The sequence below is a fragment of the Dermochelys coriacea genome, chromosome 8 (genome assembly GCF_009764565.3).
Source record: "Dermochelys coriacea isolate rDerCor1 chromosome 8, rDerCor1.pri.v4, whole genome shotgun sequence".
NCBI classification, from domain to species: Eukaryota; Metazoa; Chordata; order Testudines; family Dermochelyidae; genus Dermochelys; species Dermochelys coriacea.
The window spans coordinates 75,738,793-75,765,633 of NC_050075.1; the positions used below are offsets into that span (position 1 = coordinate 75,738,793).

General features: G+C 39.7%; 1 protein-coding gene across 24 annotated transcripts in view; it reads left to right on the top strand.

Moving 5' to 3' along the window:
- TGFBR3 (transforming growth factor beta receptor 3) overlaps window positions 1–26,841 on the top strand; it is a 182,572-nt gene that overhangs the window by 130,128 nt on the left and 25,603 nt on the right. For 19 of the 24 annotated variants that reach the window (XM_038412920.2, XM_043520067.1, XM_043520068.1 and 16 more), the window contains 7 exons: window positions 5,568–5,736; window positions 8,088–8,235; window positions 14,843–15,032; window positions 18,160–18,485; window positions 19,190–19,342; window positions 21,718–21,858; window positions 22,002–22,175. In XM_038412920.2, coding sequence (XP_038268848.1) covers window positions 5,568–5,736; window positions 8,088–8,235; window positions 14,843–15,032; window positions 18,160–18,485; window positions 19,190–19,342; window positions 21,718–21,858; window positions 22,002–22,175 — 1,301 coding nt within the window. The remainder of the gene's footprint in view (window positions 1–5,567; window positions 5,737–8,087; window positions 8,236–14,842; window positions 15,033–18,159; window positions 18,486–19,189; window positions 19,343–21,717; window positions 21,859–22,001; window positions 22,176–26,841) is intronic. The other 5 variants (XM_038412921.2, XM_043520078.1, XM_043520065.1 and 2 more) reach the window with 1 other exon arrangement.

Sequence of the window (26,841 nt, forward strand, 5' to 3'; positions counted from 1 at the left end):
CGATTGTGGTTGGCATAAATTAGGGCACCTGAGTATGTCCCCTATAACTGTGTTGGGTAGTACCTGATTTCAAAAGGACTGTTCACATAGCATGGTACTACTCAACATGAGTAAAGAAGGCAGAATCTGGTCCAGGAAGAGCTCAGCACTTTAGAGGTTCAGGCCCTAACTGTGAATAAACTTGAACAGAAAATTCAGTTCACAGGGAAAAAAGACTGGCACCTGAAGAAGAAAGCTCTTTCCCAGGACAAAATCACTTCTAACTTTGCTGTTCTAAGAAAACACTGGTGAAGCAAAGAATGGCTGCTGAAGGGAGGGTGGAAATCTAGAAAATCAGGTCAGGGCTAGGAGCATACAAATCATGGGGATGCCATACCTCAAGGATATAATGGAACTGGCTGATTAAAGATCAGCTGGATGGGCATAATCAGAATGTTAGACAGACTGTACTGAAATCCTGGGCCAAGGAAATATATGTGAAATGGTGTTACTATGTAAAATGAAGAGGGACTCGGAAAAGAACTGAAGTGGAGAGCAGTCTGATCGCTGTTATCAGAGTTCAGAGAGTGAGACTGGATTCTGTTTGCAGGGACCTGTCAGTGGAACTATTCACAATACAAGACCTCAGCCAGGCACACACAAGGAGAAATCCCTTTAATGATATTTAAAAGGATGTTATGGATACAGATGTGATGACAGCAATTCCTTGTCCGGCAAAAGTTAGGATAACCTTTTATGACAAAACATGTATGTTTTGAGACATAGACTGTACAATACACTTATGTGATCAAATTTAATCAGACTTTGCTGGTGCAGATGCTGAAACTTCTATGTAGGACAGAGCACATGTTTGGTTAGCATCAGTTAACAAATAGCCTGTTGCATGCTATTAGTGTAGATACTGTACTAATTGTTCCTCCAACCAGTTACTACAGTTGATGGCTTTGTTGTTCAGTTCAGAAATCCTGTGAGTATAAGCTCCATAAATATTTGGGTACCTGCCCTGTAGTTTAATTCCTTTGTCAGTGATGGGTGTGGTGGGTAGAAGTGGTGTTATACCACATGTTTTGCAGGATTACTGCTTTATATATTTCACTGAATTAATATTCAAGCTTTTGCTAATTAATCTACAGAATTTTATACTGAATCGTTTTAATGGTTTTGGGATTGCTGCTTGAAATCACATTCACCTCTCATCTCCCTGGCCTGCCCCTTCTTCACCCCACCTTCCAAACTCCTCCCAATCCCTTGCACTGAAGAATTGCACCAATTCCCCTGCTGGGGCACAAAAATCTCCACAGTAGTTTTAAATTCTCCTTGGTACCATTTTAAAGCTGAGAATTCTGTGCTCTCCAACATTCTGGAATAGCAGTGTGCAAAGAAATGAGTTAAACCACCAACATGCGTGACAGAGTGATTTCTCTGCTTGCTCCTGGGTTGAAATCCCAAACCTCTCTCTCATACCAGACTTAGACTTTGAAAGGCAAGTTTCAGTTGGATGGAATTTTTACAGCTGAATTCTAAACCCTTGGCAACAGTGGTTTATCATGGAAAGGTGATGCAAGTAATGGCTCCAAATGCTCTTAAGCCAGGAGCACTAAACTGTGTCCAATTTAGGGTCACATTGGCCAAGAACCCAAGGGTAACACCCAATTCATACAGCATGTAGCAGAATGCAGCCTCCCTCATCTTTAAAATGGAAGTGCTGCCCACAGAAACTACAGGTCCCAATGTACAGTATTCCATATTAATCCAAGCAATCTGGCAGGCTTTGAAGATGAAGCAGCTGCCAGCTACATTGCAGAACTCCGGTGGGTACACTTTGGCAAACTGTGTTTCAAGGCATCTGTATATTCTGACCAGATACCCTATCATGTATTCTTCCATGCATATATTATAACAAATTCCATAGTAGTATTGCCTGGAGATTACAGGAAGGTGGAGAGGCCGTAAACCAACCACTCCATAAATCGTTTTTTAAACATCAGTTAAATAGATTAGATTATTAAAACCCTAAACTCCCCCTCTCAAACAACTAGAAAATTCATAAACTAGAAAGTATCCGGGGTTAGCCATGTTAGTCTGTATCCACAAAAACAAAAAGGAGTCTGGTGGCACCTTAAAGACTAACAGATTTATTTGGGCATAAGCTTTTGTGGGCTAGAACCCACTTCCTCGGATGCATGGAGTGAAAATTACAGATGCAGGCATTATTATACTGATGCATGAAAAGAAGGGAGTTACCTCACAAGTGGAGAACCCAGCTGACAGGGCCAATTCGACCAGGGTGAATGTAGTCTACTCCCAATAATAGATGGGGAGGTGACAATTCCAGGAGAGGCAAAGCTGCTTTTGTAATAAGCCAACCACACTCAGTCCCTATTCAGGCCCAAATTAATGGTGTTAAATATGCAAATGAATTTTAGTTCTGCTGTTTCTCTTTGAAGTCTGTTTCTGAAGTTTTTTTTGTTCAAGTATAGATACTTTATATCTGTTATAGAATGTCCAGGAAGATTGAAGTGTTCTCCTACTGGCTTTTGTATGTTACCATTCCCGGTGTCCGATTTGTTCTTTTACGTAGGAACCTTCCTGTTTGGCCAATGCATATGGTGGCAGAGGGGCATTGCTGGCACATGATGGCATATATAACATTAGTAGATGGGCAGGTGAATGAGCCTCTGATGGTGTGGCTGATGTGGTTGGGTCCTCTGATGGTGTCGCTAGAATAGATATGGGGACAGAGTAGGCAATGAGGTTTGCTACAGGGATTGGTTACCGGGTTAGTGTTTCTGTGGTGTGGTGTGTAGTTGCTGGTGAGTATTTGCTTCAGGTTGGGGGGGGCTATCTGTAAGCGAGGACTGGCCTGCCTCCCACAAGGTCTGTGAGAGTGAGGGATTGTTTTCCAGGATAAGTTGTAGATCATTGATGATGTGCTGGAGAGGTTTTAGCTGGGGGCTGTACATGATGACCAGTGGTGTTCTTTTGTTTTCCTTGTTGGGCCCGTCCTGTAGTAGGTGAAATACCACTTCCAGCTAAAACCTCATTGCCTACTCTGTCCCCATATCTATTCTAGCGACACCATCAGAGGACCCAACCACATCAGCCACACCATCAGAGGCTCATTCACCTGCACATCTACTAATGTTATATATGCCATCATGTGCCAGCAGTGCCCCTCTGCCACCATATGCATTGGCCAAACCGGAAGGTTCCTACGTAAAAGAATAAATGGACACAAATCGGACACCAGGAATGGTAACATACAAAAGCCAGTAGGAGAACACTTCAATCTTCCTGGACATTCTATAACAGATATAAAGTAGCTATACAGGAACAAAAAAACTTCAGAAACAGACTTCAAAGAGAAACAGCAGAACTAAAATTCATTTGCAAATTTAACACCGTTAATTTGGGCTTGAATAGGGACTAGGAGTGGCTAGCTCATTACAGAAGCAGCTTTGCCTCTCCTGAAATTGACACCTCCTCATCTATTGTTGGGAGTGGACTACATCCACCCTGATCGAATTGGCCCTGTCAACACTGGTTCTTCACTTGAGGTAACTCCCTTCTCTTCATGTGTCAGTATATTTATGTCTGCATCTGTAACTTTCACTCCATGCATCTGAAGTGAGGTTTTTACCCACGAAAGCTTATGCTCAAATAAACCTGTTAGTCTTTAAGGTGCCACCAGACTCCTTGTTGTTTTCATAAACTAGAAAATAATGACCAAGGGCAGACAGCATGGGGTTCCTTTTATCTTCTGTTACAATCAGTGTCTTGGAAACTAGCAGTGGCAAGAGTAAACAGTTTTTCTGAGGAGGAAAAAGAAAAATGATATGTATATGTCAAATAGAAAGTGAGAGTTAAAATGAAGAGCAGAGGGAGAGTGTACTATCAAGAAGAGGCCCAGTGTGAGGAGTCTCGGTACCAATGGCAGCCAGAGAAACAGATTGATTGATTGAAAATTCTAGAAACACTTAGTGAAGATGCCAGGAACAGGAATCAAGCTCTTTGTGGTGGCTAATGATATAAAGCATGTGGTGACCATCCATAACCTACTGAGAGGCAATTATTTTATGGCATGAAATGTATTACAGTGCTGCTGCTGAGGGTTAAATATCTATTTATTTGAGTTCAGTATGGATCATTTTCCATCCTCTGCTATGTGGGAGGAGTTGGCAGAATTGCAGCTGCATTCAGTGCTCATCATCTGGCCGGGCACATAACAGATGTTAGGGGAGCCTGTTGGGCAGCCTGCATAATTGTAGTCTCATATAGTTTTGATAGAAAGATTATCTAGAGGAGGAAGCAAAGGGAGTATTCAAAGACCGTTTTGTGCAGGGTTGGGAAAAGGAGCCATCTTAGCTGGTTGCACTATACCTAGGGATTGCAGGAGTCTCTATATGAAGTTATGTACCAAACTAGAAGTCACTTGAAGGATGATGTGTCAGCCATAACATAGAGAACCAAATGTTACAAGTGGCTTAGAAACTGAGATAAGTCTGTTGTGCAATTTTGTCTGCACCATATCCTGAGTTTGCTCATGAAAACTAAGTAACTGTTCATCATGCTGTTTCATCATTTGGAAGGATAATCTTGTAGTTAGAGCAAAGGCTGGGAGTTGGGGTTTTATTTCTGTCCTTGCCACTGATTTCTTTTATGACCTTGGAAATGTCACTTAAAACCTCTGTGCCATAGTGTCTCAATCTATAAAATGAGGATAACTGCCTCACAATATATTGTGAAGATTAATTCTTATGTTAAAGCACTTTCACTTCCTTGGATGAAAGGTCCTACAGAAAGTAGTATTATGGAAATACTGGTATTTTGAACACAATTTTACAGACCCCGTTTAAAAATCTGGCCCCCAAAACTATTCTTTCTGTTTTGCATCACAGATTCAAAGGGCCACCGTCAACTTGAAATCTCAGCAGTATTAAAAAAAAATAAAATAAAGTATAGTATTTTCAAGTACCACATTTGCCCTTGAACCTATCTGTTGTGACTTTTTATAATCACTCTTGCTATATGAAGGGTATATGTATGGTCAAACACACAAAGTAAGGAAACTGAAAATAGAGAAAATATCTGATCTCTTTCACTTATATTAATCTTGGATGTTATGACTAATGACTAAAAACATTTCTGAAGGAAGGAAGTCTAGCTTTTATGTTGAAGGTATACCTTTTAAATATTTTCTGTGAATTACATTCAGAAGAAATATTTTTTTAAACACAGTGCACCAGATTAACTGTACTTTTATTAATTCTGAAGAAAGTTTACTACACCTGTCATTTTTCAGATATCCCCTTTACTACACCTGTTTCCAGATGTCTGTGTGTTGTAAATGGAAACTGTCAATTATAAATTATTTATAGCTTTTGCTTCAGAGATATCCTGTATTGTTAGAATAGTAACACCATTTTTTTCAAGATTGTTGGTGTATCATCCATACTTATGAAAGTAAATATACTTATATCAGGAAGTGTTGCATTTAAGTGTGTGTTTGTTGGGTGGAGTATATACATATATATCAGTGCAGATGTGTATACCTTTTTTTCCCCCAGATCAAGTTTTTCCTCCCACATGCAACATAGAAAAGAATTTCCTCTCTCTGAATTACCTTGCGGGATATCTACAACCAAAGACAGCGGAGGGGTGTCTCATGTCTTCCACAGACCAAGAAAGAGAGGTTCATATAATTGAATTAATCACTCCAAACTCCAATCCCTACAGGTAAACTGTCCACAAATTAGTTATCTAATACTCACAAGTTTACTTTATAACTTAAAGTAACAATCCTAGTTGTGTCCAAAAATGAAATGAATGGGACTTCTTGGTCATTATAAGAAAGAGTTGAAGAATCTGACCTGTTATACTTTAAATTAGGTAGAAATCTGAGATGTTTAGTACAAGAAGGATATTGGAGCAGGACCCTGGATTGATGCCTCAAAATGATGCATTCATTTTCCTGTTTGGACTGTAAAAGTAAAGTGTAGTTCCTGTGGGCCATATCCTGCCATTGTTCTGCAGGCAGAACTCCTATTCAAGTTGTGGGACTACTCACAGAGTAAGGGTGGCAGAGTCTGGCCTTAAGTGTTCAAGAGGCCTCAGCTGACACACAGAAGCAAACATCATCTGGTAGCGAGCACTCCGAAATTGTAATCACGGCACTATCAGTGAGTTGCCAAATCATTTAACCTCTGTGACTCAGTTTTCCTTGCATTACTGCTGTCTAGGATATTCAGCTTAGCTAAAATGCCATGAAGATGTAGGGCAAGTTTTGGGGTGCGTTTTTGAAAGAGTATTAACTTGTAGCCTAACTGGTCATCGTGGAGTCAATGGTAAATTTCTGCTTGATTTCAATGGAAGCAGAGTTAGGCCAATGTGGAGCATTTTTTAAAATCCCACCTGTAAAGTCCTATATAGGTGCTAAGTATTGTTATTGTACATAAAATCTATATTTTGCTGTCAGCATAGCAGTGCAATTTTTCCACAGGCACCAGTAGAAGTGTGTATTCCTCAAAGACAATGGAAAGAGACTGTCTGCTTGCCAAAGAGAGCAGGCAGATCTCTAAAAGTTATCCAATTTTGTCCAAATTTAGTTATCATAATTTCATTATGAGCAAATCCAGCTCCCTGGCAGTGGAATTGGTACACCTCAATTATACAAAGGAGTTGGCTTGGGAGGGGGCTACACAGGGGTTGCACACACCCAGCGTGATGCTGAACCCAGCTCTGCAGGTGTTCCTTAAATAGCAGTGCCTGGGAGTTTGAGGGAGGGCTGGGTCATTACAGAAGAAGGGCAGGATAGGGCCCATGGATTTGCTGCTGCGTCCATGAGTAAAGGGCTTCTTCAGACATTGTGCTGATGCAAAGCTTCTATGGAGCAGTTCCTTTTCATCACTGCCACCACTGGTCTCGTGCAGAGATGCAAGTTACAGCCTTCTGCTTATGTGGAGATCTGGGTCTTGGTTTTGGCTGAAAGTGCATAATTGGAGTTTACTTTTCAGATGTTTAAACTGCAATTTTTTCTTAGTTTAAATGTACTAGTAAAACTTACAATTAAAAAAGAAGTATACTAATTCAGTACCTGCCTCAATCCTGTTATATGCCCAGATGCTGCCCATGTTGAAAGGGCAGCTGTCTGTGCAAAGTGTATACCCATTGAGCTACACAAAAACCAACAGGAACTAAGAGGAACATGTGCATAACTACAGGAGATAAGACAAAGGCCCCTGAGACACTAAGTCAAAATGCAAAGTATAATTGAGGCCCATTAATTGGCAACAAGCACACTTTTTTATGGTTTACGACTTGGTAAAATCATGATGGAAATGAAGATTTTCTGTTGAATTTATATTCTGCATGAGGAAATGTTATTGCTGGGTACAAATCCACTTGCTCTACTTATTTTACTGTGCTGTTAAAAATCTGGATTGTATTCCTCAATTTTCCAGCAATCAGTAGGTTGGATGTCTGTTTTCTTTTCTTTTTAAAATAACTATATATCTAGAAGTTTTGGAAACTAAACACAATAGTATAATAACTCTACAACACATGCAAAATTTTAAGTGAAAATAATTTCTACAACTTAACTGCACAGGCAAATGTATTACTAAAATAAATTATTTGCACTTTTTTGTGTTGCTGAACCTGCCTATTTTGTTTTTTGGTACGATGGAGTGATTTTGATCTTTAATAATATATACCTATGGAAAACTGAAATAACTATATTTGAGTTGTTTTGCTGAAATGAGGTAAATATTTTATAAAGCAAACTGCTAGTGGTTCAGTTTAATCTATCTTAAATAACAGCTGGAACAAGTAACACAAATTTTCTGTAAATAAGAAATAAAATATTGAACAATAATTATTAGTCTGAAAAAGCACTTGATTCTGTTATGTAAAATCATTTTAGTGTGTGTGAAGTAACAATCTGTTTTGCACATGTTGTGATGCCTGGGATAATCTCCAGGATTTTAATCAGCTGGCCAGACGCTGGAATCATGATGGACTGGAAGAAGTTTGATAGCTGAAAATTTCTGGCATTCTGGACTTACTTTGTCTTTATTTTCCACATACAGTGCTTTCCAGGTGGATATAATCATTGACATTAGACCATCTCAACCAGATGTCATGCTTGTCAAGGACCTCATACTAATCCTCAAGTGTAAAAAATCTGTCAATTGGGTTATCAAGTCACATGATGTTCAGGGAAAACTGGAAGTGATTGTAAGTTAAGGCATTTTTTAATTTTTCAAGAGGCAAAATGCTGTTAATAGCTAATATGTTATGTGAATGAGTTAGAGTACAATAACATACTGCTCGCTGAATGTCTTCTTCCTCCTAGCTAACATCCCTGAGTTATTAGCACTTTTCACAAAGCAGCATTCAGAAGTCTCTACATATATACAGAGGAACACATACACAGAAAAACTTCTGGCAGCTGGTGACATTTGGGCCAGGTGTGAACAGTGCTGCTGATTAGAATGTAAATCCCTCCCACTTATCTGACACCCATGAGATGTATGCAGATTCCTTACACATTCACTTCTCATGTGCCAGTACCTCAGTGAATGAATTCATAAGTTCATCTCAGAAGTTGGCAAGATGCCTGCAAGGGCATAATTGTAACTACAAGTAACACACCCACATCTCCTACAGAAGTGGGAACTGGTTAGTTCTGCTTATGTTCCTACAGAAGTGGGAACACTGGACTTCATGGCTAGGCTGTCCCTTTCCAACATTTCTGCCCACATATAGTGTTTGGCCAGACTGCCCTCACCTTTGCTCAGGCTGCAAATACAAGGTTTCAAACATTTTCAAACCTGAAGTGCACACTGAAGTTAGTCTCCTAAATCCATATTTAGGCATAGCTGGAAGTTCCATTTCAGATGCCTATTCCTTGGCTCAGCACAATATTGATTGAGAACACAATAATGAGCTTTCCCTAGTGAAAAATAGATTGATCTTGACCATATAAACAGCATGGCCCATATCTGTCATGTTTGATTAGTTATGTTGCATGCTCTCTGTTTAGCTTAATAAGCTAAATAAAAGATATCTTTGTTGGGAGCCAGACCTATGTCCTAATGGTTAAGTGCTGCACGCTAACTGCAGGACACTCTGTGAGCTTCTACTTCTACTCTACTTGCGCTACATCATCTGGACCCATGGAAAAGAAGCTCTTGAGGAATTCCACCATGATTTCAACAATTTCCATCCCACCATCAACCTCAGCCTGGACCAGTCCACACAAGAGATCCACTTCCTGGACACTACGGTGCTAATAAGCGATGGTCACATAAACACCACCCTATATCGGAAACCTACTGACCGCTATTCCTACCTACATGCCTCTAGCTTTCATCCAGATCATACCACTCGATCCATTGTCTACAGCCAAGCTCTACGATATAACCGCATTTGCTCCAACCCCTCAGACAGAGACAAACACCTACAAGATCTCTATCATGCATTCCTACAACTACAATACCCACCTGCTGAAGTGAAGAAACAGATTGACAGAGCCAGAAGAGTACCCAGAAATCACCTACTACAGGACAGGCCCAACAAAGAAAATAACAGAACGCCACTAGCCATCCCCTTCAGCCCCCAACTAAAACCTCTCCAACGCATCATCAAGGATCTACAACCTATCCTGAAGGACGACCCATCACTCTCACAGATCTTGGGAGACAGGCCAGTCCTTGCTTACAGACAGCCCCCCAATCTGAAGCAAATACTCACCAGCAACCACACACCACACAACAGAACCACTAACCCAGGAACCTATCCTTGCAACAAAGCCCGTTGCCAACTCTGTCCACATACCTATTCAGGGGATACTATCATAGGGCCTAATCACATCAGCCACACTATTAGAGGCTCATTCACCTGCGCATCTACCAATGTGATATATGCCATCATGTGCCAGCAATGCCCCTCTGCCATGTACATTGGCCAAACTGGACAGTCTCTACGTAAAAGAATGAATGGACACAAATCAGACGTCAAGAATTATAACATTCAAAAACCAGTTGGAGAACACTTCAATCTCTCTGGTCACTCGATTACAGACCTGAGAGTGGCTATCCTTCAACAAAAAAGCTTCAAAAACAGACTCCAACGAGAGACTGCTGAATTGGAATTAATTTGCAAACTGTATACAATTAACTTAGGTTTGAATAGAGACTGGGAGTGGATGAGTCATTACACAAAGTAAAACTATTTCCCCATGGTATTTCTCCCCCCCACCCTACCCCCCACTGTTCCTCTGATATTCTTGTTAACTGCTGGAATTAGCCTACCTTGCTTGTCACCATGAAAGGTTTTCCTCCTTTCCCCCCCCTGCTGTTGGTGATGGCTTATCTTAAGTGATCACTCTCCTTACAGTGTGTATGATAAACCCATTGTTTCATGTTCTCTGTGTGTGTGTATAAATCTCTCCTCTGTTTTTTCCACCAAATGCATCCGATGAAGTGAGCTATAGCTCACGAAAGCTTATGCTCTAATAAATTTGTTAGTCTCTAAGGTGCCACAAGTACTCCTTTTCTTTTTGCGAGTACAGACTAACACAGCTGCTACTCTGAACTCTGTGAGCTGTAGTGCATGTATAAGAACATCACTTTGCTTGACAGCTCTCCTCTCTTGGTGATTCAGGAGCAGTACTACAGGCCCTGGAGAGAGCTGAATCTAGATCTCCTGGGAGAATTGTAGGGAGGGTGCAGGGCCTTGAGGGTAAGGGAAGTAAAGTAAAAACAGGACGGACGCTCAAGCTATGGAAGGAAAAGTTATTCTTTGTGACATCCTGTGTGACATCTCAAAATCATCCTCCCGTGCCAGTGTGTGGAAGAGTAAAGTGTACCCTGGGTAGACATGTACAGTAAGGGAAAGCCCAAGCTTAGTTTACTGAGCTTAGCACATCCATAAGCACAGGGACCACCCCCACCCCAAAAAAAAAAAGGTTTAAGTTCTCATTCGGGATTGCTGCATAGAGTTTGCTATTAAATGTTTTAGGCATAAACTGGAACTATGCCTTTTTGAAGGAGTATTTTTACATGCTGTAGAATTGAGAGCAAATCCACTGCATGCTCATAGGCAGCTAGAACCTAAATTTCATGTGCATGTAGCTACCTGAAAAAATGGCCATTTGTGGCTTATATATTTGCCATGATATGAAATCCTAAAGGACAGTAAAATGTCTCAAATGTTTGGGTGTTAAGAGCACAAAGCAAAATTACTGATTTTATTAACATGGTTCAGTTAAATATTCAATAAAAAAGATAGAATGTATTCTTTCATAAGACCATAAGAACGGCCATACTGGGTCAGACCAAAGGTCCATTTAGCCCAGTATCCTGTCTTCTGACAGTGGCCAATGCCAGGTGCCCCACAGGGAATGAACAGAACAGGTAATCATCAAGTGATGCATCCCCTGTTGCTCATTCCCAGCTTCTGGCAAACAGAGGTTAGGGACAACATCCCTGTCCATCCTGGCTAAGTGGATGAACAATAATGTAATGTTTCTCATTTAGCATAATAAAAACAGGAAACAATATTACATTTTAAAATGTTAGGACATCAGATCATTTTTATTTCCATGCTAAAGTTATTGGGCAAATATTTCCTCCATTGTGTCATTCAAAATGTGTCCCTTTCTGAATATAGTGGCCTACAGTAATTATGGGGGGAAAGAACTGAATGTCCCCATATCATTCAAGAAGACTATACGTTACTGTTCTCATCCAAGAATTGGGCTGTGTTTATTCCTCTATTCAGATGAAGTCCTTTCCAAGCCCAATTTTGGATATTGCGTAAAAACATTACAAAACAATTAGGTAATGTTTCATTATGTTCCTTTTTTTTTTTTTATTAGTTGAATCAGTTCCACACTTTTGAATTTTCCTAACTTGCCCTCAGCACAAATCACAATTGTCCTGGGAGAAAGTACTGGCAAACAGTGAAAGGTGAATACTAAGCTGCCTCTAAACCAGGGAAGGGAGTTTAAGGTCCAGATTCATAGATTCGTAGAAATTAGAGATGGAAAGACCAATTAGGTCATCTAGTCCATCCCACAGTTTGCTATGCTCATGAGATTTTTGATTAAATACTACAACCCAGTAATGTGTTTCGTATGGAAAAAGGAATTACAAAATTATAGTGCACACTGATCCAAATTCAGCCTGAGGTAAGTGGGCACAGTTCCACTCACACCGTGGCTGAATTTGGCCCATTTTGTACGGCATTACATATTTGAATTGGTATTGTACCTGGGTAGATTAATGCAAATTATTTTCTGTCTCACATTTAGAACACCACTTGGAATGCCTGGCATTCTAACCACTCCATTCAAGCATACCAAGTTTTGCAAAACTGTAGGTTGTGCTGTGGGTGAGGAAGAGAATATACGATGTATTGCCAAGTTCTATTATCTCCCATTCATTTTAGCTTATAAAAGTGCAAGTGGGAATGGGTGAAATTCTTGTAGGGTAAAAACCAAAAGATTTAAACGCTTGAAGAAATGTTAGGACTGTGCTTTGGATAAGAAAAAATAACCAAGTACCATAAATGATGCCAAGTTCTGAAATGGTCTCCATTCATTTCAGACTGCATTTGGGGTAGCTGTGTTTGTTTGTGTATTTGTTTTGGGTTGCCTGCCAAATATAAAGGAGAAAAGATTCTGGAACCTACCGGAGGAAACTGCTGTTACACCTTCACAACAACATCTGGAAAATATGTAAATAGCTTTCTATCTCTAAGACATAATGGTTTATGAATATGGGTCCTCAAGGTGTGAACCAGGATGTTGACAGGGCATACAAATGAATTGCCCAATTCTGCCAACCCTTGTTACTACACTTAGTCTTGCTGGGTTTATGCACAGGAGTGAAGGTGTGCAGGTTCAGTGTGCAATGGAGAGGTGCAAACAAATCCTAAAATTGGCCAGTGCTAATTATGACAATAATATTTGTTCAGTTGTGTTGTCCTAACAACAATATTTAAAAAGTGAGGGCAGAAAGGGAAATATGGCAAATTTGGGGCAGTATAGTAATTCCAGCCAGTCAGAACTATTTTTATTTGAAATGTATATGAAGCTGTATCCAGATTAGTAGCTGCTGAAAAGTAAAAGATTTGAACCAAGGCATTAAGATGATACACTAAAATTGGGATGTCCCTTGTTTCCTTTTTGTTTTTTTTCCTCCTCCTTGAGGGATTTTCCTATATTGATAATGCCGCAGAAAACTTCGTGGCTACAGATCACCCAGCTCGCTTCTCATTATACTTTGTGCTGATAGTATGATCTTTAAACTATAGATATCAAGTTTTTATGTCTAAAGAGCCTGATAATGAATTCCCATTAACTTTTGTGGAAGTTGAGAGTATAAAGAATGTCGAATTGGACCTTTAGTTTTATCAGCAGACCTACCTACTCATATCTCTTTGTGCAAAAACTTTGGTTGATGACACCTTAAGAGGAAATTTATTTATTTGAACTTTAATCTGAAGCAGCAGGCAGATATGACAAATGTCCTGCAGCAAGCTGGCAAAGACAGATCAGCACCGTAAATCTTTTAAAAACCTACAGTGAGAAAGGATTAAGATTTGGTCATGTTGACAGCAAACAAAATGGGAAACAAATGGAGATTTTAGCAAAAATGCAGCATATATGATGGAGAAAATAATCAGGCTTGGAAATGAAAGTGTTTTTTGTGCAGCACGAAAATAGTATGATCTGCATACAGAAAATACAAAGCAGGCACATATCAGCAGTTAAAAAGTGGTGCATTTTCCTCTTTACTGGACATTATCACATTCAGCTTGGTCTGTAGTTAATGTGATTGTTACTGAATTTAATTTTGTGTAAATATATGTTTAAACTCAAGATGCCAAATATTTAAAATACATTTAAAATGGAATAAAAGCAAATATTTTGTCTGACCCTGTAACAGCTAGAGATGCTTGTTTTATCCCTTTGACTTGCAGATATAAACAAGAGGTTTTGAAATTTAGCATAATTATTTATAATAAAATGAAAGATGATTGACATCTGTAATCAGCTGGAAATCGTTTTGTAATGTCACTAAGAAAAGTGTGTACACAAATAAATTCATATTGTAGCTTATCAAGTTATGCACAAGTTGTATTTATGAGAATATACATGGTATTTATATATATTTTTTAAACAAGTCTTATAGCTAGCTATAGTTTTGGAAAGGTGCTGAGTATTCTAGGTTTCCAGTGACTGAAAAATTCACAGTGATGATTGAGGATGCTCAGCGTTTTTCGGGACGCATTTGGTACTTCGGAGGATCAATTTCTAAGAGCCTCTTTTAGTGAGACACTGAGGCTCATCTGATTTCAATGGGAGTTAGTGCATAAATACTCTAAGCATCTGGGTCTCAGTGTCCTCAAGTCCCATTGGCTTCAAAGGTGGAATAGATGATATGCAGCTGCACCATAAAGGATTGGGTAGTAGGCTGTGCCTTTTTCATTGCTACCATACTGTGCAGGAGACCGGACTAGTGGTACAGTGAAGATTTTTGCATACATAATTAAAATGACACCCACCCCCTAGTGACTCGTGAGGCAAGTTGGACCTTTGAAAAAAATCAGGTCTCTTATTGTGGTTCACCTCAACTCATGGTCTGAAAATTATATGGTTATATTAAGGGTCATATGTTTGTCGCAGTGAACTTTTAGTAGGAAAGGTTAAAATATGTTAACAAACCAAATGCAATAGATGATGATCTTTCATATTTTTAAATTCATTTTTCTATGACTGGAAAAAGCTTCAAGTGCCAATTCATGAACCAGTCTATTTCTGTTTTATATGCAGGCACCAAACAGTATTGGCTTTGGAAAAGAAACGGAACGATCTATGACTATGAATAAATTAGTAATACCTGATATTCCCTCGTCTCATGAGAATTTGATTAAGTGGGCTTATGACCATGGCTATAGCCCAGTTACTTCCTACACAATAGCCCCTGTAGCTAATAGGTTCCATCTACGAATTGAAGACAGTGGTAAGTATGAGGGTGGATTTTTATCATGTACAAAAACATACCATACTCTTTGGTAAGTGACATTTTGACAGAGCCTCGTGTGTTTGAGGTTTCATTCACTGGGATCTCAATACTTCCAGGCTTAAAGCACCAAGGGAGCTCATATCTTCCAATCAGCAAAATCTTACTCCCAATTATGCTATTACCTGAAATACTAGTGGAATTGAGTAGCTGCATTTACCACAACCTGAAGCTAATACAGTTAACTGTACTCAGTGATCCCTGGAATTAGAGACTGCCAGTGGCTGTATAGGTTGTTAGGTAGTCTGGCTTTGTCTTTCAAAAATATGAACATAATGTTTCCCTGAGTTATTTTAAATGGTTTACACACACAATTGTCTCAACAGAAGAGCCTGGGCAAAGATAGTAAATCGAAAGGCTTTTAACAGATAGAGTTATTGGGCTAAAGTCACTGATGACAAAAGTGGGTCAAACTCCATTGAAGCCAGTTAAGTAATAGCCACTCTTACACTAGATCTGAATTTGGCCCATTCAGAATAATGTTTTACATAATAAAGCTTATATTTGTGTACTGAAACTAGTTGTATGGCTTCCAGATAATTAACTGCTTGAGACCAGATGTTGTGATTTCAACCCTGAATAACAATGCAGAGAGCCTAGGGGTCAAATACTACTCTTATTTGCCCACCAGTGTAAATCAAGAGAACTTGATTGAATATTGAAGTTACCCTGGTGTGTGTCTGGAACTCCAGTTGAGTTAATTCTGGATTTACATTGGCAGGGAACAGTAAAATTTTACTCCAGGAATTGATGTGTGACAGCAGCATTGTTGAAATGAGTATACGGTATTCATTGGTTGTGATGTTTCCTTCTCATTTGTTTACTCTTTGCAGATAATAGGCCCATTCCTTGAAGTCCTTTTTTAGTCTTTACTGAAACAAAATTCCAGCAGTAGATATGCCTGATTAAAGACTTACAGGATTGGGCCCATCATCCACTACTGCATTCTATAAAGGAAAAATTGTTGTAGTCATCTAATAAATATGAAGATGCTTTTGCGGTCCTGCAAGGACAGTTATTCTGGATAATGTTTGCCATGGTGTCTAGGATGTGGCTCAAAACCAAGAGTGTCAAAGTCAGCGTGGCCTGTCAGAAAACAGGACAGATACTCCCAAACTGGTGGTATATTCTATAATTAGATTTTACCAAACCAGTACCACATGTGCACTCCTGGATTATTATATTAGCCTTACCATGGAGCCACAGAAAATCCCCTTAGGCTCTCCATCATATCTTGCCACTCAGACAAATTGGACTTAGTGATGAAAGGTGATTAAAACCAAAACTCACCTCACATTAGGTTCTTCCAACCCAAAGGATCAGTCACTCACCACAGGTTAATGGATGCTCTGGATCTCATACCAAAAACAATGCTGACAGCCAATGTCTTTATCAAACTAAAGAAATTAGAGTTATTGAGAGGTTAAAGGAGATAAAATATAGAACAGGTGTGTCAGAGTTTGTAAGTCCAATTGATAGCAGAGATGTAATGTCTGCTAGTTCCCATAAGTCTCTCATAGTTTCCCAAAATATTTTTGGGGACCTCTGTCTTGTATCTGGAATGCCTCCTGACAGCATCCAAATAGATCAGAGATGCAGAATTCCTCCAGGAGTTCCTTCTTATAGTTGAAAACAGTCTGGAAAGTTCTTTTAACGCAGTTTGAGCTCTGCCTCTGTTGACTAAACAGACAAAGTTTGTGAATCTTCCATTTTTGCTTAATGGCCCTTGTTTTGAAGTTAAACCTTTCATTTGCATTTCCAAGGCTCCAGTCTTCAATGGGTAAATATAATGTAAAGACAATCTGATGGCCAGAAACAATCCTTCATTAGTTTCATGTAGTTTTACACATCAAGTAAATTTACATCTAAAAATTAACACACACTATTGTTTTAAGGTTAATTAAGTACAAGGATAGCAAGCACAGGAAATAGATAAGTGGATACAATAACATTAGTATTTCCTTTTGATCTATACTAGCAAGTGAATTGGTTTGAACACACTATGATCTTTTAGCGTTTCTTTTTGGTATTCATACACAAGTGAATTGCCCTATTCTCTAATCTGAGATGGTCTGCCAGCATCAGAGAACGAGTGACCTGTTAGTTATCATCACAGTGGTTTCATTAATTAGCATTCACATTTAGGTAGGAAATGTTCAAATTATAAAGAACTTGATGAAAGGGATACAATACAATGCAATTTGCGGATGACACTAAGCTGGGGGGAGAGGTAGATATGCCGGAGGGTGGTGTTATGGTCCAGAGTGACCTAGACAAATTGGAGGATTGGGCGAAAATAAATTTGATGAAGTTCAACAAGGACAAGTGCAGAGTCCTGCACTTAGGATGGAAGAATCCCATTCATTGCTACTGGCTGGGGACCGACTGGCTAAGTGGCAGTTCTGCAGAAAAGGACTTGGGGATTACAGTGAACAAGAAGCTGGATATGAGTCAGTGTGCCTTTGTTGCCAAGAAGGCTAATGGCATATTGGACTGCATTAGTAGGAGCATTGCCAGCAGATCAAGGGAAGTGATTAGTCCTCTCTATTCAGCACTGGTGAGGCTACATCTGGAGTACCGAGTCCAGTTTTGGACTCGCCACTACAGAACGGATGTGGACAAATTAGAGAGAGTCTAGCAGAGGGCAATGAAAATGATTAGGGAGCTGGGGCACATGACTTACAAGGAGAGGCTGAGGGGATTTGATAGCAGCCTTCAACTACCTGAAGGGGAGTTCCGAATTGGATGGAGCTAGACTGTTCTCAGTGGTGGCAGATGACAGAACAAGGAGCAATGGTCTCAAATTGCAATGGGAGAGGTCTAGGTTGGATATTAGGAAAAACTATTTCACTAAGAGGGTGGTGAAGCACTGGAATGGGTTACCTGGGGAAGTGGTGAAATCTCCATCCTCAGAGGTTTTTAAGGCCTGGCTTGACATAGCCCTGGCTGGGATGATTTAGTTGAGGTTGGCCCTGCTTTGAGCAGGGGGTTGGACTAGATGACCTCCTGAGGTCTCTTTCAACCCTAATCTTCTATGATAATTTGATTTACTCTTTTCTGTTTCTAGAAGAGATGAATGACGAAGACCACCCTTTTCTTCCCCCAGAGCTGACCGAACTGCTCGGTACTAACCCTCTGCCTGCTCTGAAGGAGCCCACATTAAGCGACGGCCTGGGTTTTCCTTTTCACATTAACAGAGGAAGGCATGATAAGATGGGAGAAGGAATCTCCTTATCAAGGGATACAGTAGACACAATAATGAGTCGTTTCTATGAGCAACTGCTTCAAAAATCTGAAGAACCTGAAGAGGTTCAGGGAAGCATTGATGTAGCCCTCTCAGTAAAATGTGATGACAAAATGATGACTGTTGCCGTAGAAAAAGACTCCCTGCAGGTTAGTCTGCTCTCTTAATCCCAGACTGTGAAACACTTTACAGAAGGCCAGATCCTGATATCCAGCCATTACCTATAGCCACATGCCAGATAACCCACAGATTGAAGGGGAAACATATGGCAAAAATTCTTCCCCCCCAATTCTGGGTTCTGGCCTGTCCCAGAATTTGTAGACGTGGTTCTACAGGCTCTTCACAACTGGAAATGTGAAGAGGCAATTGGTGGATGCAAGAGATTAGAGATTGGGACTGTGATGGACATCCACTATGATGCCTAAAAAAATGGCATCTACAGCTCTCCTACCACCCACCATCTACACAGAAGTTGTTTGTGCCTTAGGGAGGAATAATTTACATTGTGGATGGAAGTCTTGTACAGAATAAGGCTTTTTTTTTTTAAAAAAAAAAATAACTTCAGTTTTGGACAAACAGTGAAGTTCATACTAGAATGAAAATTTAACTATTTTTTTTCTTTTTTTACTCCATGTGATGCTTGTCCCCTCTGTTGTTCCAACAACTAATGTCATTGTGTGGCAGTATTTTGTAGTAAATGTCACAGGACATGCAGTTCAATGGCAATCTTATTAACAATCATGTAAAAATATACTAAGCTCTGCTTAAAATAAGAGTATAACTTGTATGTATGTATCTCATGCAATTGCATTTTCACCGAGGTTTCAGCCACTTATGCAATGTCATTGTTTAGGCTAATGGTTACACAGGGACAGAACTCTCACTACTAGATCCTGCCTGTAAAGCGAAGATGAATGGTACCCATTTCATTTTGGAATCTTCATTGCACAGCTGTGGGACTCAACAGATAGGCTATGCCTTGGATAACATAGTTTATTTTAACTCTGTGAGTATTTTATAAGGAGAGATGTTTTTCTTTGCTGTGTGTTATGGCCCATAAGGCTATAAAGACCAAATTGTGACTGGCCCTAGTATGAGTATTGAGGAGGTGTGCCTCCTTCTCAATCTTTTCATACCCAGTCTAGGGCCAGTCACAGTTACAGTCCATGTACTTAAGAAAATGCAAGGCTGCTCCCTCAGTGTGCTGCTGGGTGCACATGACATCCCAAAGAGAGTGGGAGGAGATGGGTGTGTGTTCCCCTCTTCCGCACTAGGCATTGGAGCAAGCCAGGTGCACTGTGGGGAACTAGCTACACTATTCCAAAAGATTATGCAGCCTTCCTTCATGCACCATGCTGCTGGGAGAGGGAAGCACAAGTCTTCCCTGAGCTCCCCCAGGGCAACTCTGCAGTACCCCACACTACTGGCGCAACTTAGCCCTGAGCTGATATAGCAACAAAAATGTATGATCACAAAAGAAAATATAAATTTACATAAATTAAAACTCCTGTAGGTAACTTTTTTTTTATAATTTTGAATAAATAATGCTGCTGAAATTGAGGGGAATGGTCTAATCTGTGCAGCCTTCTATCTTGCTCTTTTGCCATTCAGGGAAGGCCTGGGCTTTTCCTGAGCACAGACTGCTGGTCATGGCAAATTGTATAGTGCTCTTTTACAATGGAACAAGTGCCCACTAAAACACACACTTTCACCTGTGTCCACTAACATAATACCTGAACCCAAATCTTCCACAATGAAAGGCTGGTGGACTCTATGAATAAACTCCTTAAATGTGCTTTCAAGAGTGTTTATTCTCTGGATTATGCTGTTGTCACTTATTACTTTTCACATGAGCATTAGCCTCATTACAAGTATGTGTTTTAAAATAAATATTCAGTTCTCATTTATTTGTGTGCAAGACAGGCCTTGACTTCAAGTTTGAATCCAAGTACAGAATTCAATTCCCCAACGTGGGTACCCAAACAACTACTTGAATGGGCAGTGTGGGTATCTAGATAGCTAAGTGCTGATCTGAACATCCAAGATAGGCCCCCCAGTTTGAAAATTGGTTTCAGAATTCTCTTACAGCTGCATACTTGGAACGTAATCTGGATACGGATATGTAAGTGACCACAGAAAGAATACCACTTTGCTTCTAGGCTTTCTACAACCAGAACTTGCACAGCAGTTGCGCTGTGAACTTGAATAGATATAGGCCAGGCCAACAAGCACTGATGTGTTTTACTCTTTTGGGGGTTTTGAGCACATTGCAGTATCCCTGGCAAATAAAGGAAACCCAAGGATAGCTACAGCCACTTGATCAGACCTAGCCTGGCTAAAACTATTCTGTACTGGCAAGACAAAATAGCTCTTGACTTAGAGATGGGCCCAAACCAAAAACCTGAATCTAAACACTCCAAAACTGTGGAAAATACACATCTCAATCTAAACTTTGTGTCTGGACACAGTCTGTAGAGTGGGTCAAACCAAAACTGATCTGAGCACCTCTCAGTAAAAAAAACTGATTTGGAGCTCCACGTTACTGTACAATATCCTGAGCTTTCAGGGGTTTGGGAGAATTCCCGCTGAAAGGTGATTCAACAGTCTACAAAAAGGGTGAGATGTCCAAACAATTCAGAAGAAAAAGTCACTTGTTAGAAGCTGTGCTATATCTGAGAAAAACAAAGCTGAAGTTGTGAGAGAAGCAAAAGAACAATGGAGGAGCAGATGGGGAAACACAGAAGCTGAGTGGTGAAGGTTAGAGAGAGAAAAGCAGACGGAGGATGGATGGAGCACCAAAGAGAAGGTGTCTCAGAGGAAAGAGAAAACAGAGTGGAAGAGGGGGAAAGAGGGGTCAGGTAGGGGTCCAGAGAAGAGAGAAATGTGAAATGGGATAGCAAGTTTTCTGGCTTATGCCTTTAAAAAATAAATAAAGGGGAGGGTGGAGGGATACAGAGATTTTTACAGGAGAAAATCCTGTTACCCGCTAGAACTTTGTGATTCTTCCAGGAGTCAGTCATTGAATGTTGGAAGGTATGTTAATCCATTTCAGAGAACCACTTCTTTTAGCAGCGTTGGATACCGAAATACCAGAAGCAGAGTGGGACTGCTGGTATGCTCATTTACATATCAATACCCAGGCTGCTTTTCCAACATAGAGAGCAGTTTTGTGACTCTACTGGTTTTGACATCTGGGAACAAACTGAAGGTTATTCCGCATATATAGTATACATACTTTAAAAGCTTAGTGCTGGGCTGCAGGGATGGCTGTCACAACTTCTTGGTCTTCATGTTCTGAAGAAAGGAAGAAACAATTAACATGAAAAGAGAGTCACAATCACCTTTGTAGGAAAGCTTTCAGTTTCCACTTCCTTTATGTAGATTGTTATTCAGCTGTCATCACCAGTGGAGAGTAGTGGTTGGGGAATTGATGATGAAGATGTGGAATCGGGTGATAATGGATTTCCAGGAGACACTGATGAAGCAGATGTTACCTTTCCAAGCAGGCCTGAAATAGTTGTGGTATGTAATACCTTATATTTATATTGAAATTAAAGTTTTTAGCTCTGGGCCTAATTCTGCTCTCATTTCCATCACATATGACCCTACTGGAGGGTTGCATGGGGCAAAAGTTCTGGGATTTATTTGTGTTTCGTTTGTTTTAGTTTAACTGCACACTCCACCAAGCAGAGGGTGGCAAACGCTCACTTAATCCTGTGCCTCCTGAACCCCCTATCAGCAATGTGACCTTCAACATGGAGCTTTATAAAACAGACCTCTTCCTCGCTCCTTCACAAGGACTCTTCTCTGTTGCTGAGAATGGACAGATTTATGTTGAGGTAACAAACTTTGAAAGGCTTTCAGATTAATCAAAATGTTCCGCAAGGCCATGTAAATTTAGCCAAGTTTGTGCTTGCCTGCAGTAAACTGGCATTGTGTGATTGCCTCTCTGACAGATGTGTACTTCTGTGGTTTCACAAAAGGGACATCGTAGGTTAATAAGATAATCCTTAGTGGTGAAGACCAAGAAATCCTCTCAAAATGGGTAAATCCAACTAAAAGAAGTCTGTCATTCTGGTCAGATATGCGGTATGGAACAGTATTTGAATCTGGTCTCTTAACTCTTACAGACCTTTATTGGATAATTACAAACACTGGTACAAAGAGTTGTCAGTGAGGAATGAGTTCATTTTATACAAAAATATGGCTTAGCTACATTTCTCAGGTGAAGCTATGTACAAAACAGTTATAGCTTCCCCTTCCCCTCACAGGTTACATGGTGGAAGAAAGGGTCTAACAGTGTCATCATAACTTCATCTCACCTTTAAGCCACTTTCAGTCACATTTTGGTATACCAAACGGGTGTCAAACTTCCTCCCTTTTTTTTTTTTTTTTTTTTACAAATTATTATTTTTATTCAGTGGTTGTTAACATGTTGTGAAAATCTTTATATTGGATATGCATCTTTGTTAGTAAGATACCCACTAAGTAGAATGAAAAGAGAATATCACAAGAGCTTGCCCATATACTTAGAAGATATTAGAAAATAAGGTCCACTATACAAGCAAACCTTCTTTAAACAGGTTTCAGAGTAGCAGCCGTGTTAGTCTGTATTCGCAAAAAGAAAAGGAGTACTTGTGGCACCTTAGAGACTAACTTAGAGACTTAGGTGCCACAAGTACTCCTTTTCTTTCGTCTTTAAACAGAAGTACATCTTTCTAGCAGTAATTACTAGTGATATTTAACAAACACATTTGGGAACAATATTCAAATATGATTTTTAGTACTTTCAGTTAGTGTAACAGTTCATTTTATGTGCTTCTGTAAATGTTTAGTTGCCTCTACCTATACAAATTACTTTCTTTCAAATACTTTACAATTCTATTGTGAAAAATACACTAAAAGAAATTGAAGTTAAAATAGATCAACATTAGTTACGGGTTTTTTTTTTTAAAGTAAAAGGTATTAGTTTACTTGGACAATGATTGTCAACTTCCTTTGGCATTCTGGGATGAATCCCTCTGGCTCTGGATTTGTGTGGTCTTGGAGTTATTTCTTCAAACACATACCCTAATTTCTTTATCACCTGTCCTGGATGAGCTTGATTTTTTTTTCCCCTCTGTTTCTCCTTTCTGCACAATGGAAAATTTAGTATCTGTTTAAGGCATTTGTTCCTCCATCCTCCACTGATAGAAAAAACATTGTATTTTGTTTGTTTGAAAAATGTCTGTCTCTTTCATCAATAAATTACTCATGCATAATCTAATGACCTGGTACTTGTCTCTCCTGTGTAGATTCTGTTTCTAGAAGAATTGTTTTCTTTATTGTAATCACTTGTGCATTTTTCCTTTATCTCTGCTTTGGTTTTTCTTATCAATATGTTAATTCTGTAATCATCTCACATGCTGTCTCTGTATATCTTGTTTATCTCTTTTCTTATATGGTGACTTTTTGCTCATCCTTGCTCACCTACTTTTCTTCTAAAATCACTTGGTTACTGGATGAAATTCAGAATGTTATAATTCATAGTGTTTAAGGCAAGAAGGGTCCATTAGATCATCTAGTCTGGTCTCCTGTATATTACAGGCCATTAAACTTCACCCAGTTACCCCTGTATTGGGCCTAACAACTTGAGTTTGGCTAAAGCAAACCTTCCAAAAAAGGATCCAGTTTCCATCTGAAGACATCAAGAGATGGAGAATCCACTAACTCCTTTGAAAGTTTGTTCCACTGGTTAATCACCCTCACTGTAAAAACCAAAAAACTCGTGCCTCACTTTTAATTTGAAATTGGCTGCCTTCAGCTTCCAACCATTGGTTCTTTTTATGCCTTTCTCCACTAGATGAAAGACCCCTCTCCTATCTGGTATTTTCTCCCTGTTAAGGTATTTTACAATAAATCACCTCTCGTTCTTTTTGATGCACTAAACAGATTGACCTCTGTCTCTCACGTTAAGGAATTTTCTCCAACCTTCCAATCATTTTTGTGGCTCTTCTCTGCACTCTCTCCAGTTTCTCAATATCCTTTTTAAAATGTGAACACCAGAATTGGATGCAGTCCCTCAGCATCAGTCTCACCAGTGCCATCCAGATAGGTAAAATTACCTCCCTACTCCTATACATTACTCCCCCGTTTATACTTCCACTGATTGCACCAGCCCTTCTTGCTACAGCATCATACTGGAGCTGTTGAGTTGATTGTCTACTAGGATTCCCAAATCCCTTCTGAGTCACTACTTTCCAGGATACAGTCCCCCCCTTCTGTAGATATGGCCTGCATTCCTTGTTCCTAGATGTATTAAAATGCATTTTGTTTGAATGAGCCCAGCTTACCAAGGGATCCAGATCGTTGTACATGAGTGTTCTGTCATCACCATACTTTACCGCTCCGCCAATCTTTTTGTCACCCACAGATTTGATATTTACTTTCACATCATTGGTAAAGATGTTGAATAGTATCAAACCCAGAACCAATTCCTATGTTTCTAGTGGGGATCCATATGATGAGGATTCGCTTACTGATATCTACTTTGAGATCTGTCATCCAGTTCTTAATGCATTTAATGTGTGCTTTAACGATATTGTATAGTGCTAATTTTAATCAGACTGTCATGTGGTACCAATTTAAACACCTTACTAAAGTCTAAGTCTATTGCATCTATGCAGTTACCTTTATCAACTAAACATAATAACTTATCAAAAAATGAAATCACATTTTTTGACAAGATCGGTTTTCCATAAAATCATATTGACTGGCATTAATTATATTCCCGTCCTTTAATTTTTTATTGATGCAATCCCGTATCAGCTTTTCCATTATTTTGCCCAGGATTGACCTCAGGCTTACTGACCTATAGTTACCCAGGTCATCCCACTTGCCCTTTTTGAATATTGGCATAGCACTAGCACTCCTCCAGTCCTCTAGTATTTTTCCCCAGTGTTCCCAGATTTATTAAAAATTATCAGAGAGCGAGAAATCTCCTCGGCCAAATCTTTTTGGACTCTTGGGTGCAAGTTATCTGGGACTGCAGTTTTTAAAAGGTTTGGTCCTATAAGATGTTATCCTCTTTAGTTCTAATGGACTAGAAAATTGTTCATCATCCTCATCTGATACAAGTGCATCATCCTGCTTCTTTTCATATACAGAAATATATTTGTTACACACTTCTGTCTTCATCATTAAGTGTTACCATCTACATCTGGTAATGGGGCTATACCACTGCTGACATTTTAGTTCATAACATATATTTTAGAAACTCATTATTGTGCTAAACCCTGCCAGCCATGAACTTTCCCCTCATATCTTTAGCGTCCATTATCAATTATCAACTTCTAATTCATGTTGCTTGTACTGTTCTCCCCCTCTGTTATATATGTATTGCTTTTTATTTCTAATTACTGCCCTCCCTTCATCGCTGAATCTGTACCAGGCTGTGGGAACAGGCGTGCTCAGTCCTTTCAGGAGGTATATACCACTGGGACCTGGGGAGAGGGATTAAGAATGGGCATGCTCTGTAAATTATACAGATATCTAGGAACTCAGGAGCAAGTGAGAACATCCATTGTTAAGAACAGAACAGTTATCACATCTAAGAGGTATTGTTACTGGCTTCATTTATCACCTTGAAATGTACTTTTTAAATTGAAGAATATCCATGAGATGAATGGGCCACTTCACACTCCTGAGCCTCTTATCTGTGGCAAAAGGGTGTAGATTTTGCATTTCTCAACACCAAATTTCATTTGCTGCAGTGTTACGCATTTACCTAGCTTGTTTGGATCTCCCTGAGGAAGCGTCTACCCAGCTTCTCCTAGGAAAGTTGCTAAGGGAAATCAATCAAGAGTGTGAACACCCTTTATCCCACCTCTCATGGATGCTCTCATTTATATTTAAGTGAAGATTCATAGATACTAAGGTCAGAAGGGACCATTCTGATCATCTAGTCCGACCTCCTGCACAACGCAGGCCACAGAATCTCACCCACCCACTCCTACAAAAAACCTCACCTATGTCTGAGCTATTGAAGTCCTTAAATCATGGTTTAAAGACTTCAAGGAGCAGAGAAGCCTCCCTCAAGTCACCCATGCCCCATGCTACAGAGGAAGGCGAAAAACCTCCAGGGCCTCTCCAATCTGCCCTGGAGGAAAATTCCTTCCCAACCCCAAATATGGCGATCAGCTAAACCCTGAGCATATGGGCAAGATTCACCAGCCAGATACCCAGGAAAGAATTTTCTGTAGTAACTCAGATCCCATCCATCTAATATCCCATCTCAGGGGATTAGTCCTATTTTACCCTGAATATTTAAAGATCAATTACTTACCAAAATCCCATTATCCCATCATACCATCTCCTCCATAAACTTATCGAGTAGAATCTTAAAACCAGATAGATCTTTTGCCCCCACTGCTTCCCTTGGAAGGCTATTCCAAAACTTCACTCCTCTGATGGTTAGAAACCTTTGTCTGATTTAAAGTCTAAACTTCCTGGTGGCCAGTTTATACC